We start from the raw sequence: 12,682 nt of genomic DNA, 5'->3' as shown, positions 1-12,682 counted from the left end.
TCTTGCTGCTGCTTGCAGAGTCAGGGTGGACCAGCCTGGCCACTGGTGAACTTATTAACTAATGAGATGAGTTCCCCCTCAGCTGCTGTTGTAATACAGCTGTCTATGGCAGCAGCTTTGCAAACTAGCAACGTGTCTCATAAGAGACAAACTGGGATCACAGAACTGTTCGGAGCCCGGGAAGGACGCCTGTACGGCGGGAGCTGTGGTTCTCCCAGCATCAAGGTCATGCATGAAATATGAGAAATTACCCTGAGAAATTCTGATCCTGGAGGAGGAGAAGTTCATGACTTCAGAAATACCAGATTTGGGAGGGGATGGAAGGGGAAGGGATATATTTTCCTTTTCAAAATACCTAAGGAATTCAGCTCGTGCTGCGGAGACAATGAGATTTTGTCCCTCGGTGCCAGAAGGGGCAGTTCATACCCCTGTGCCTTTTTAAGGTTTTGGTTGCCCTGGCTGAAAAGCCCTCCCATCCCATTGCCATCTCAGGCACGGATGGTTCTTAAATCACCCGAAAATCAAGAGCGGGGCTCAAATGGGAGATTTAAAGAAAACACTGCATCTCCTCCAGGCTCTCTGATCTCTGTGGCTTTAGGTTAGATTATGGTCACTTTTTCCAGCTGTGGAGGGCTATTAAATTAATATGTATAGAAAATGATGCATATACATAGTTATGCACATATTTGTGATTGCACATAATTGTCTTATTTCAGGAGCAGAGCACCCTGAGGTTTGTTACAAAACACAAAGGTTGGCAGCGCTGCCACAGCAGCTGCAGGGCAGTGGGAAGGGGATGATGGTACATGCATTCCTGGGGCTGTTTGGTCCATTCCTTAAGGGTCCCTCATACTAGTGAGGGTACTGGCAGGGTGGCCTGTGCCTTCCTGGCATCTGGCGGTGACCATCCCTGCAAAATCATCCTGACAGCATCGGGGGAAGAGCAGGGGCTGCCCCTCAGTGGCTCCATGCTGGATGCCTGATGTGTACACTGGTTTGGGACAAGGATTTGGCCTCTGTGGGCCTTGGATCTTGTGCCACGTTTTTCCCCAGCCCTGCCTCAGCTGGTGGCTGAGGGAAGCAGGCAGGGGACCCAGTTGCTCCCAGGGGCCACTCCAGACTCAACCATTCTCCTGGGGGGCTGTAGTAGGGTGAGTCTGGCTGTTCCCAGTGGAAATAGCAGGTCTGTGCTGGCAGGGAGGGAGGCAAAGGGAAGGGCTTGATCTGGAGGCTCACTATATATTTCAGCTCTCCAGCTTGGAGACTAACTCAGCTCACACTGCAAGACCTGCCCTGGTTGCAACCAGCACCAGAACAAGAGGACACACTCTCAAGCTGCACCAGGGGAAGTTTAGGCTCGGGGTGAGGAGAAAGTTCTTCACTGAGAGAGTCATTAGTCATTGGAATGGGCTGCCCAGGGAGGTGGTGGAGTCACCATCCCTGGAGGTGTTCAAGAGGAGATTGGATGTGGCACTTTGTGCCATGGTCTAGTCATGAGGTCTGTGGTGACAGGTTGGACTCAATGATCTTTGAGGTCTCTTCCAACCTTAGTGATACAGTGATACTGTGATCTGCAGGCCAGCAGGGGTGTAGGAAGGCATCAGTGGAGTGTGGTATCAGTAAGGAATTCCAGCATGCAGATGTTGGAACAGGATCCAGAGCTGGGTGCCCTGCAGTCCCTGGCAGGCCTCTGCAGAGGGATGCTGCAAACTGTTTCAGCCAGCAGTGCTTGGGAGCAGGTCATGTTGCTGCCCACCACCTCTCTACCCAGCTTCATGGGGCTGCTGCCTTCCTGCCCTAGAGCTCTGCCGGGTGCTGGACCCAAAATCTCGAGCTAAGTCTCCAGAAGAGCCACCAGTAGCTGCCATCCTGGCCTGGCTGCTGGCACAGGACCTGTTCCTTCCTGCACCCTTGGCTGTCTCCAAGCAAGCGGTGTTGCATGCATTCTTCAGAGCTCAGTTCCCACTGTGCTTAACCTGGGAGCAGATTGCACCCTGCTGGTGCCACAGCAGTGCAAATAACAACCCTTTTAAATGGAGAAATGGTAGGACTAGGGGGAATGGAACAAACCCAGAAATGGGTAGATTCAGATTGGATGTTAGGAAGAAATTCTTCACCATGGGGGTGGTGAGACACTGGAACAGGTTGCCCAGGGAGGTGGTAGAAGCACCATCCCTGAAGGATTTTTAAGGCCAGGCTGGATGTGGCTCTGAGCAGCCTGATCTAGTGTGAGGTGTCCGTGCCCTTGGCAGGGCCATTGGAACTAGGTGATCCTTGAGGTCCCCTTCCAACCCTAATGATTCTATGATTTTTAATGTGGCCATTGGAATGGGCTGCCCAGGGAGGTGGTGGAGTCACCATCACTGGAGGTGTTCAGGAGGAGACTTGATAGGGCGCTTGGTTGCATGGGTTAGTTGATTAGGTGGTGTTGGATGATAGGTTGGACACGATGATCTTGAAGGTCTCGTCTGGTCTATTCTATTCTATTCATCAAATCACCCTCAGTGTGGATGCTCAGCTGGTCTTAAAACCAGCAGCAGTGATGCCCTTGGGTGCATGCAGGCCCTTGTATTTCTCTGCGCAGGTCAGCAAACATTCTCCCCGTGCCTGGGGGTCTGCGTTGCTACTGTTGCCCCTTAGACCCTGTTTCGGTGGATGTGCTGTGTGTCCATCTGCACACATCTGGGCACCAGGCACACGTGTGGAGCACAGCTGCCAGTGGGCAGCCGGGTTTTGTTAGCTCCTCGTTGTTGTTAGTGGTAGGAGCCCAGCGACAGCGAGGCTGGAGGTGCCTGAGACCGTCAGAAAAACAACAGGAGGGAGGAGGCTTCGCATTCCTGCTCCTGAATTGAGTCGGAGGTGACAGCCTTTCCCTGCAATGCAATTAATCCCGGCAGCGCCTCTGCCACCCTCCCCCTCCCGCCTCGTCCAGGAATTAATTACTTGATTATAAATCCCCAAGCGGCGGTTTATAATAGCAATAATCCCCTCGAAATTCAGCCTCGCTGCCGCTTCCTTCCCATCTCGCCCCCGTCGGCGATTGTCTCCAACGCCACGTCTCTGCTGGCTGAGGCCCTTCTCTTTGCCCCACTGGTGTGGTGGCTTTTCCCCAGGATAACTGCAGAGTGGGGAAATGTGGCCTTGACTTGGGGGCTGTTTTGGGAAGCCCCGCTCCCGCGTGCAGGAGCGAGGCTGCCGTGCCGATAGCTGGGGATAAGGTTTTGTCCCAGTTATTAGGGCTGATGGCACAGGCCCAGCCCTAAGGAATCCGGGCTGGGGGCTGGCAGTGTGGCGGGGGGGAGGCCCTATTCCTCCTCTGTCTGTCCCTTCTGATTACAGTGATGCTGGCTCTGGGGCTTGTCACAGAGGTGGGGAAGGGAGAGAGGATTTGGCATGGCGTACAGGGGCACAAGGAAGGGTGGTGATATCTTATGGGAGCCTGACGGCAATGGGTCACAGGCCTTGCAATAGTGCTGCCGTGGTGGGAGATGAGCCTCTCCATTTTCCTCCCCCTGGGTCCCCAGCACTTGGTGTTGACAAAACCCCAGGTACTGACTGAGCTTCAGAAAGTTGCCCAAAGGGCTGCTCAAACCCAGGGAACTCAAATCAAGATCCACAGCTGATAAGGCAGCCCAGTACACACAACATGGCTACTGAAATACCAAGGTTTCCACCTCCTTTAGCCACCTGTGGGCTTTCAGCTCAGCAATGGCATCCTGCTGGGAGAAAAGCACTGCCCTTGCTGAACTGTGTGGGCAGAGCCTGTGTGGGGGCACCAAAGCTTCCTTGGTGTGTGTGGCTGCTGGGATCTGATGGTTGCTGCTTTCCCCTCTTTGCAGAAGATGCTGATGAAGCAGCAGGACCGCCTGGAGGAGCGGGAGCAAGATATCGAAGAGCAGCTCTACAAGCTGGAGTCGGACAAGCGGCTGGTTGAGGTAACTCATGCTGCACCCTCCTGCAGCCAGCCCTGGGGACTGGCACCCTCTGGTGCAATGGGGACAGGCTTCTGGGGCATAGGGTCTAGGTGGGCAGGAAGGAGGGAGGAGATGTAGGGGAGGAGTGGCTGGACAGATCTGCTGTCTCCATTCCAGTCTTGAAAGTCATCCTTTTGGGGGGACTACCCTAAAGGTGATAGGCTTCATGGGTCCTGGGGGGAGTTGGGAGGTAAGGAACAACATTGTCCTTAGTTATCAGATGGCTCACCATGCCCTCAGCTCAGCACAGCCTTTTCTGGGCCACCTACTTTGTTCTGAGTGGGAGAGGAGGTTCTGGAGGTAGGAGGTCCCTGAAATAAACTACTGAAATAGCCAGCAGGTGGAAGAGATGCAAGCATTTTGCTAGGACACAGATAAAAAGATCAGCTCATGGTCCTTTAAGCCCCTCAGCCTCCTGGAGTGTGGCAGCTCTGGAGCATGACATGTCCCTAGCCTGAGATGGGGATGAGGATGGGAACAGGGCCGAAAATGGGGATAGGCAGGGGTTTTCAAGGGAGCACACCTGCCTTGGTGAAGCCAGTTGTTGCTTGGCATTAGCGCTCTAGGGGCAATCTAACATAAACACCAGGAGATAGGTCCAGGAGATCTGTTGGATCAAGCAAACTTCCACAGTGTTGCTGTTGGGTCTCTGACACATAAGAGTCCCACGTGGCAGCTGACAGCAGGGTTTGGTCTGTGTGGGTGCTGCAGGAGGGCAGAACTGTGTTGCAGCTTTTAGGTTACACACACCCCTGCTAGGGAAAGGACCCAGGTGACCTGGGATGACATGGTAGAAGCTGAAGGGAGCAGTGAACCTGACCCTGCTTCTCTCCCCCCAGGAGAAGGTGAGCCAGCTGAAGGATGAGGTGCGCCTACAGTATGAGAAGATGCACCAGATCTTGGATGAAGACTTGCGGAAGACCATGGAGATCCTGGACAAGGCCCAAGCCAAGTTCTGCAATGAGAATGCAGCCCAGGTCCTCCACCTCAATGAGCGCATGCAGGAGGCCAAGAAGCTTCTCAGCTCTGTCCAGGTCATGTTTGACAAAACCGAGGACATCAACTTCATGAAGGTAAGGCGAGCCACGGGGTGGGGACAGTGGGGAGGTCTGGTTATGCAGAGGGCATTGAGGCATGGGGCATAGTGGGTAGTGGGCTGGGGACACTTAACGGGGATAGCTGATGCCCCCAGAGGGCTCAGCAGTAGGAGTGGGGCAGGCTCAAATGAGGATGTGCCACAGCTGGAGATGGTGCTGGGGCAGCCTGTGCTGGGGGTAGAGGGAGCTTAGCAGCCCTGGGTTGCCTGTCCCCTCCTGGTGGCCCACAGAAGGTGACACTGAAAGGGGAGGTGGCCACTGGGGCAGGGACTGGCCTTACTGACCAGAACTTCTCCTTCCCCTTCCTAGAACACCAAGTCTGTGAAAATCTTAATGGACAGGTAAGTGATGTGGGGCAGGCGTGTTCAGGGTGGGGAATGGGGAGGGCTGTTGCAGAGGAGGCAGCACCACAATGTCTGGAGGAGGAGCAGGGCCAGGGATGCCACAGGGCCTGGCAGAAGGATGCCTTGTTTTCCTTCTCTGGGAGGAAGCCTGCAGCCATTGAATCAAGTCTACTCCTTGGCTAGGAAAAAGTAGTGGTGTGCTTGTGGAAGAGCAGTGCTGGGAGCTGGCAGCACAGCCGGGGTGGGACCGGCTGGGCTGGGGTGCAGGGCTCAGTCCAGCTCCGCTGGGACAGAGGCAGGACGGAGGGTTCAAGCCAACACTAGCAGAGCCAAGGCAAGCTGGAGTGGTATGCAGGGCACTGGGGGAGGTACACCCTGGCATGGGATATTCACAGCAAAGCTGGGCAGGGAAGTTCCTGCCCATCAGGGAGAGCCAGCTTCATACTGCCCTCCATATTGCTGCCCTAGAGAAGGGTTTTGGCCCTGAGAGGTTTCTGGGGTAAGGATCCATCTGACCCTTCCCTGAGTGTATCTTGTGCCTCATGCCTCTCCTCTCTGCCTGTGGTCCCCAACAGGACCCAGAACTGTACAGGTGGCAGCCTGCCCCCACCCAAAATTGGCCACCTCAACTCCAAGCTCTTCCTGAATGAGATTGCCAAGAAGGAGAAGCAGCTCAGGAAGCTGCTGGAAGGTGAGTGAAGCCTGACAGATGTGAGGAGGGCACAGGACCTCACTGCCTCTGGTATCCAAAGCTGGGTGTCCTGCAGATCCCAGTGCAAGGGCGGGGAGGGAGTACTGTTGGCATGCAGGGACCCCTGGGAAGCCCTGTGGAGGCACCATGAAGCCAGCTCTGGTTCTCCCCAGAATGTCTTCCTTGGCTTGTGAAAGGGCTGTACTTAGGGGTGACACAGCAAGGGGATGGCCAGCAGCAGGAAAAGTCAGTGGAAAGATGGCACAGAAACGGCCTGGGGCCAACATGGTGCTGCAGCCCATGCCTGGGAGCAGGCTACATCCCGTGAAGGCTTCCCAGTCCTCTCTCCTGAGGGGCATTTGGGTTTGTCCCCACAGTCCATCCTGCTGCGATCGTGTTAACAGCTGTGCACAGCCTCAGCCCTTGCACGTGTTTGCAGAGCAGTGTTTGGGGCTGCTCTGAGCCTGCTGGCAAGGCCCTAGAAGAGAACCTGAAAATTCAGCTGTGTGTGGCTATGTGCCCAGTTTGCCACTGGTGGGGCAGGCTGGATGACCCTCTGCTCACGTGGGGCTGGAGCGTGGGCCTCCAGGCTTCGCTGCAGGTTTAGGCCAGGGGACGGAGCTGCGCCACACCATGCTTGATGCAATCCTGCTCTCCTCTTTCCCTCTGCAGGTCCTCTGAGCACCCCTGTCCCCTTCCTGCAGAGCATCCCCATGTACCCCTGCACCGTCAGCAACTCCGGCGCGGAGAAGCGCAAGCACTCCACCGCCTTCCCCGAGGGCAGCTTCCTCGAGCCATCGTCTGGGACTGTGGCGAGCCAGTACATGAGCCAGGGAGCTTCAGCTGGCGAGGGGCAGTCCGCACAAGCCATGGTGCCTTGTAGCTCCACGCAGCACATAGTCGGACTTCCCAGCGGCCCGCAGCCGGTGCACTCGGGCTCCGTCTTCAACCCATCTCACTACCCCAACACCACCTCATCTCAGCAGTCCGTGCTCTCCCAGTACGGCGGGCGCAAAATCCTCGTCTGCTCCGTGGATAACTGTTACTGTTCCTCCGTGTCCAACCACAGCGGGCACCAGCCCTACCCGCGGTCGGGGCACTTTCCCTGGACGGTCTCCTCGCAGGAGTACTCCCACCCGCTGCCGCCTGCGCCCGCCGTCCCCCAGTCGCTCCCGGGACTTGCCGTGAGGGAATGGATTGACGCATCCCAGCAGCACGGGCGGCAGGATTTCTATAGGGTCTACGGCCAGCCGTCGGCGAAACACTACGTCACCAGTTAACCGTCGCACTCTCCGGAGAGCCCTCCCGCTCCATGGCGCGTTCGGAGAGAAAAGTCTGCTTTGGTTTGGCTTTTCTTTTGCTTTTTGTTTTGGGTTTTTTCCACACACCCCACCCACCCCCCCTCCCACCTCTTTTAAATCAAACCCAATGGTTTTTTCCCCCCACCCTGCACCCCTCCAGGATTTTGGGGAGGGCTCTTTTCTCATCGCTCTCTTTTTTATTTTCCCTTAAAATCCTTTCTTTTAAAACAAATTTTTTTCCCTTTAAAATCCTGGTTTTTAATCTTTTTTTTTCTTTTTTTTATAATTTTTCCTTTTTTTATCCTTTTTTTTTATCCTTTTTTTCCTTCCTTTTTTAAAATCTTTTTCTTTTTTTATCCTTTTTTCCTTTTTTTATCCTATTTTTTCTTTATCTTCTTTTTTATCCTTTTTTTCTTTTTTATCCTTTTTTTCCCTTTTTTCTTTTTCCTTTTTTCTTTTTTCTTTTTCCTTTTTTCTATTTTCCTTTTTCCTTTCTTTTCCCTTTTTTTCCCTTTTTTCCTTTTTTTCTTTCTTTTCCTTTTTTCCTTTTCCCTTTTTTTTTCCTTTCTTTTCCCTTTTTTTTCCTTTCTTCTCCCTTTTTTTTTCCTTTCTTCTCCCTTTTTTTTTCCTTCCTTTTCCCTTTTTTTCCCTTCCTTTTCCCTTTTTTTTCCTTTCTTTTCCCTTTTTTTTTTCCTTTCTTTTCCCTTTTTTTTTCTTTCTTTTCCCTTTTTTTCCTTTCTTTTCCCTTTTTTCAAATCAATTCTGGAAAGTCCTTCCTGCCCCTCGCTGGGAAAAGATGAGGGAGAAATCACGGAGAAGAAATTGATGGGGATTTGAGTCAGGCGCCTGGATCCGTGCACCGTGCTTTTCCTCGCTCCTCTCTGCCTTTGGAAAACTTCAGAAGGGACAATGGCAACCTTCTACTCTTTCCATTTCTCCAAACTCTTTTTGGTTTTTTTTTTGAGATTTATTTCATTTTTTTCTGATTTTTTTGTTGTTGGTTTTTTTTCTGCCCCTTTCCCCCGCCCACCCCCCCCCAACCCTCTCTTTCCCTTTTTAAAGAGATATGGAAAAAAAAAAAAAGAAAAAAAAAGGAGAGAAAAAAAAAAGCAAAAAAAAAGCAATCAAAAAAAGAGCAAAAACAGGAAAAAAAAATATCTATTATTGATTCAATACGAAGAAGCAACACCTGTAGGTTTTGGGTTTGTTACTTTGATGTGTTTCTTGGGTTTTTTTTTTAAAGCCTGATATATTTTTTTGGGGGTTGTTTTTATTATTTTTGGTGTTACAAGGCCACTTCTCATGCATATTGGCATTTTTTTTTGGAGGTGGGGGGAGAGGGGGGGGTTGGTTGGTTTTTCCTCCCCCTCCTCCCCTTCCTCTCTCCTCCTTTCAGAGATTTGTAAATACACGATGGCAGGAAATTTAATGCACACACACACACAAAAAGACCCAAACAGAACAACAAGAAAAAGGGAAAAGGAACTTTTAAAAACAAACAAAACAACAACAACAACAAAAAAAGACCCAATCATGAATAAATAAATAGATAATAATTAAAACCACAAAACAAACAAAACATAAAAATCTGTTCTGGTTTTCAGGAGGGGAAGCGTGGCTGAAATGCACCACCCCGCCCCCCCCGCCCGCCCCCCACCCACCCCTCCTGCCTATCGCTGATGCAACTTCCTGTAACAAGCACTTTGTATAAAAAAGGAGAAAAAAAAAGAAAAGAAAAGTGGACTTCCTGCTATAAGGCACAGGTATTTATTCTGTAACCGATTTTAGAACACACACACACAAAGAAAATACTCAAATAAATGTGATCACTTAGTGCAAACGATGCCTCGCTCGGCTCCAGCTCTTCCCCCCCGCCCCGCCCTGAGGGACACCAGCTCCGTCCCACCGCCTTGGGAAGTGACAGCTCCCTGGGGCCCGTGGGTGCCCAGCCCTTGGCTGGGAGCGTTCTGTCGGGGCCGTTTTGGAGGGAGCAGCTCAAGGGTGATGGGGTGGTGGTGAGTTCTGGCCTGGGGGGCAGGCCCCTCCAGCACCCATCCTGTGTCCCAGCCCTACAAGGAGGGATGCTGGGGCTGCAGCTCTCAACAGCGCTCTCCCAGCTAGCAAGGATGTGAGTCAGGCGCAGAGCTGGCCCAGCCGCATCCTGCCTGGGCCTCCAGAACAATCCCCATTGTGGGATGGGGAAGGGGACAGGGATGGGGATGCAGATGGCAGCCTTCCTGCCTCCACTAGTATCCACTGTGATGGACGTGCTGCAGCCCCAGCGTCTGGCCCTCTGGGCTTCATCACCACTTCAAGCCCTACTGCTCTGTGGGGCTCTGTGGGTACTGGCAGCACCCTGGGCTGTTTTGGGGAATCTCCCTGTTCAGACGAGTCTGGGAAAGGCAAGGAGGAACCCTTCAGCTTGGGGCGTGTGGTGGGGCTGCGGGCTGGCCTGGCTGTCTGTGCTGGGGCAAGCTCTTCGTCTGGGGAGAATGAGGCTGACTTCACAAAGCGGAGCAGTGTCTCAGAGGCATTAGGGTTTTTTCATTGCTCTCTTTGGGCTTCCTTTATTTTCTTCCTGCTTGCAAAACATCCCTGGTTTTGTTCCAGCTTGCTTTCCCCCCATGATGCTTTGGTGGGAAATGGGCAAGGAAGAGATTCTCAGTGAGCTGAAAAGAGGAGCAGTCGATCCAAGGTAGGGGGACCCTCACACCCAGCTCCCTTCATTCCAGCCTGAGGGAACCAGCAACAAAGCCCTTGCAAATGAGGCCTACTTTCCAAGCAGTGCTGGGGTTGGGGGGGCTACCCCCCCGCCCCAGTGTGCTTCCAGACAGCCTCCAGGTCAGTGCCTCCTCAGGTGCAGGGTGCAGATGTCACTGCTTGGTTTCCCTGCCCTGTCCTCAGATGCTTCTGGACACACATGGTCTGTTGGGGTGTTTGGATGTTCACTTTCTCCATCACAAGCAAAGAGCCCTGGGGCAGCAGAGGGAGCAGGGTGCTCTCAGCTTCCACTACTCCACTACTCAATGCCAGTGATGTCTCTCCCATAGAAAGAGGCCCAAGAGGGCTACCCCAGGGTGGTCCCTGGCCGTGGTGCCTATGCTTGGTGTCCATGGGTTTGCTCTCCCAGCTGTCTTCATCCTCCTCCTCTTCCTCTTTGCACAGCTGCAGCTTGCAAGAGCAGGCAGCTGCCAGCCCGGGGCAGGCATTAAAGCACCTGTTACTATAGATGGGGGGACACAGGTGCAGCTCACAGTGTGATCCCTGAAAGCTTGGGATACGTCCCTGTCATGGGCCACTCTCAGCCTGTGCCTTCACCAGAGGAAGCAGCCCCAAAACAGTAGGTGCCCCTTGCATAGCCTTGGTGCCATGGTCCCTCCAGCCCTCTCAGCCAGGAAGAGGACCCTGGCGTCCTGGCTACCTGCGACACCATCAAACCCCACACATTGCTGGTGGTGGGGAGGGGATGGGTGCTTGGCGGGGGTTTATTGATGGATGGCTCTGTCTGGGGGGGTGGGAATAGCAGGGAGAGCAGAGGCACATCCATAAACAGCTCGAGTTGTGAATGGAAAGAGACGGATTAGGAGCCAGGTGAAAACATGTCACACAGCAGAAAGAAAAATGAGCAGCTGGGCCTGACCAAATTGGTGTCTGATGAAGGACATGGGGCCTGGTGGAAAAAGGATCCCAGGGTTGGCAGTGCTGCTTGGGGGAGGCTGATGGGGAACAGCTGGAGCCGGACACACACATCTGGCAAGGCAAGGCAAGGCAAGAGGCAGCGGCACCCATAACCACTGCGCCTATGGCCACGGTAGCTGGGTCACAGGGCTGCGGTTCACTCCCGAGATCGGTGCCTCCAGAGGGGCTGATGCTTCATTTTCAGGTTGATGGTGGGGAGGGAGGGGGAGCCCACATGGTCTGCCCCTCTGCAGGGATTTATGTGGTGGGGTTCGGGCTCTGCTGTGCCAAGGGGTCCCCAGGTGGAGGAGCGGCTGCCTCTTCCTCCATTTGCATACGTGTAAATAAGCAATCAACGTAATGAGGGCAAATGCAAAGCAGACTTCCAGTTTGCAACCAAGTCCTGTTTTTAACCTTGGAAGAGGGTTTTGGCAGGAAGCTGCAGGCCTTGCCATGCTCAGCTGTGTGGCTGATCACAGCCATCCCTCACCCCAAACCCCTGCTGACCCTACAACCACCAGCGGGTCGGTGCTTGCTGTGCTTTGCTCTCATCACCCAAGGAAACATAAATCCCACATCCGTGCAGAAAGATGGATGTGACATCATGCCTTGGCTCGTGGCAGCCTTCTCAGGTAGTTCTCCCACCCACCAATCCCCCAGGTCCTGCTCCAAGCCATGGTATGTGCCTGGGGAAGTTCCTCCGGTGACCTGGGAGTGAAGCCCCATGATTAAACATGAGAGGTATATTTAGATGGTGCCAATTTAAGTTTGCACAGCAACCTTATAAATATGAAAGCCCCATCCCTGCAAGATGTTTAAGACACCTCATCAGCCCTTGGAAAATATGCAGGAATATTAATTAGCCAGATTTGGGTATTATCTTGTAATGAATAAATGAAGAGACTTGCTGCCTAAGATGAGTCACTGGCAGCTCGTTGAGTTTTGGTTTTGGTTTTGGTTTTGAAGAAAAGTGTGTTTCTAAGGGAATTCACTCTTTTTAACCCAGGGTCTGTGGAGGGGCTCAGGGGGTGCAGCTGTGCCAAGGCTGGGCAAGGTGGGACAGCTCAGGGTGCCCCTTACATGGAAGAACCCAAATGGCAGGTGGTTTACACCACCTGATTTCACCCCAGCTGGCCACAGTGCCTCTGGCGACAGAAGGACATGGACAAGGTTGGAGTTCTGCCCTGCTGCAGTAGCCTTGGGCCCAGGATGGTGGGAAGGGCAGTCTTGCTTCTTCAAAAATTCTACTTTTGGTTCTTCCCCTGCCACCCTCCATCCTCCCCTCCTGCTCCGCTCCCCTGGCTACCTTACTCCCTCCAGCTGGGCCAGGACAGGAACTTCCTGGTTGCCGTAGAAACCCTGGTTGAAGGACAAGCTTCAAATGAAAATGCTGAACAAGAAATGGCTTTGTGCACACCTGAATGGCCACTTTTCTTTGCCAGGACGTGACAACTTTGGAGTCTTTCTTTGGGTCAACCTGCACAGCTGGTGGAGTGGAGCCAGTGGAGGTTCCCTGTCAGCCCCCAAACCCTGAGCTGAGCAGTGAGCAGAGTCTTGGTGTCCCCGGGGAAAGGGCTTCAAAAGTCTCCATCACTCA

General features: G+C 53.2%; 1 protein-coding gene across 1 annotated transcript in view; it reads left to right on the top strand.

The window, feature by feature from the left end:
* The window catches only part of TRIM8 (tripartite motif containing 8), a 32,012-nt gene extending 23,024 nt beyond the window's left edge, over positions 1–8,988 (top strand). Inside the window, exons 3-7 of the mRNA XM_068139486.1 lie at positions 3,840–3,935; positions 4,814–5,047; positions 5,381–5,412; positions 5,991–6,106; positions 6,779–8,988. Of these exons, the coding sequence (XP_067995587.1) occupies positions 3,840–3,935; positions 4,814–5,047; positions 5,381–5,412; positions 5,991–6,106; positions 6,779–7,386 (1,086 nt within the window). The 3' untranslated portion in view covers positions 7,387–8,988. The remainder of the gene's footprint in view (positions 1–3,839; positions 3,936–4,813; positions 5,048–5,380; positions 5,413–5,990; positions 6,107–6,778) is intronic.
* The last annotated feature ends 3,694 nt before the right edge of the window (positions 8,989–12,682 follow it).

Source organism: Melanerpes formicivorus, unplaced genomic scaffold, assembly GCF_026170545.1.
Source record: "Melanerpes formicivorus ecotype bairdi unplaced genomic scaffold, bMelFor1.0.p_v2 SCAF_6, whole genome shotgun sequence".
Taxonomy (NCBI): Eukaryota; Metazoa; Chordata; class Aves; order Piciformes; family Picidae; genus Melanerpes; species Melanerpes formicivorus.
This window is presented reverse-complemented; position numbering and strand designations above follow the sequence as displayed.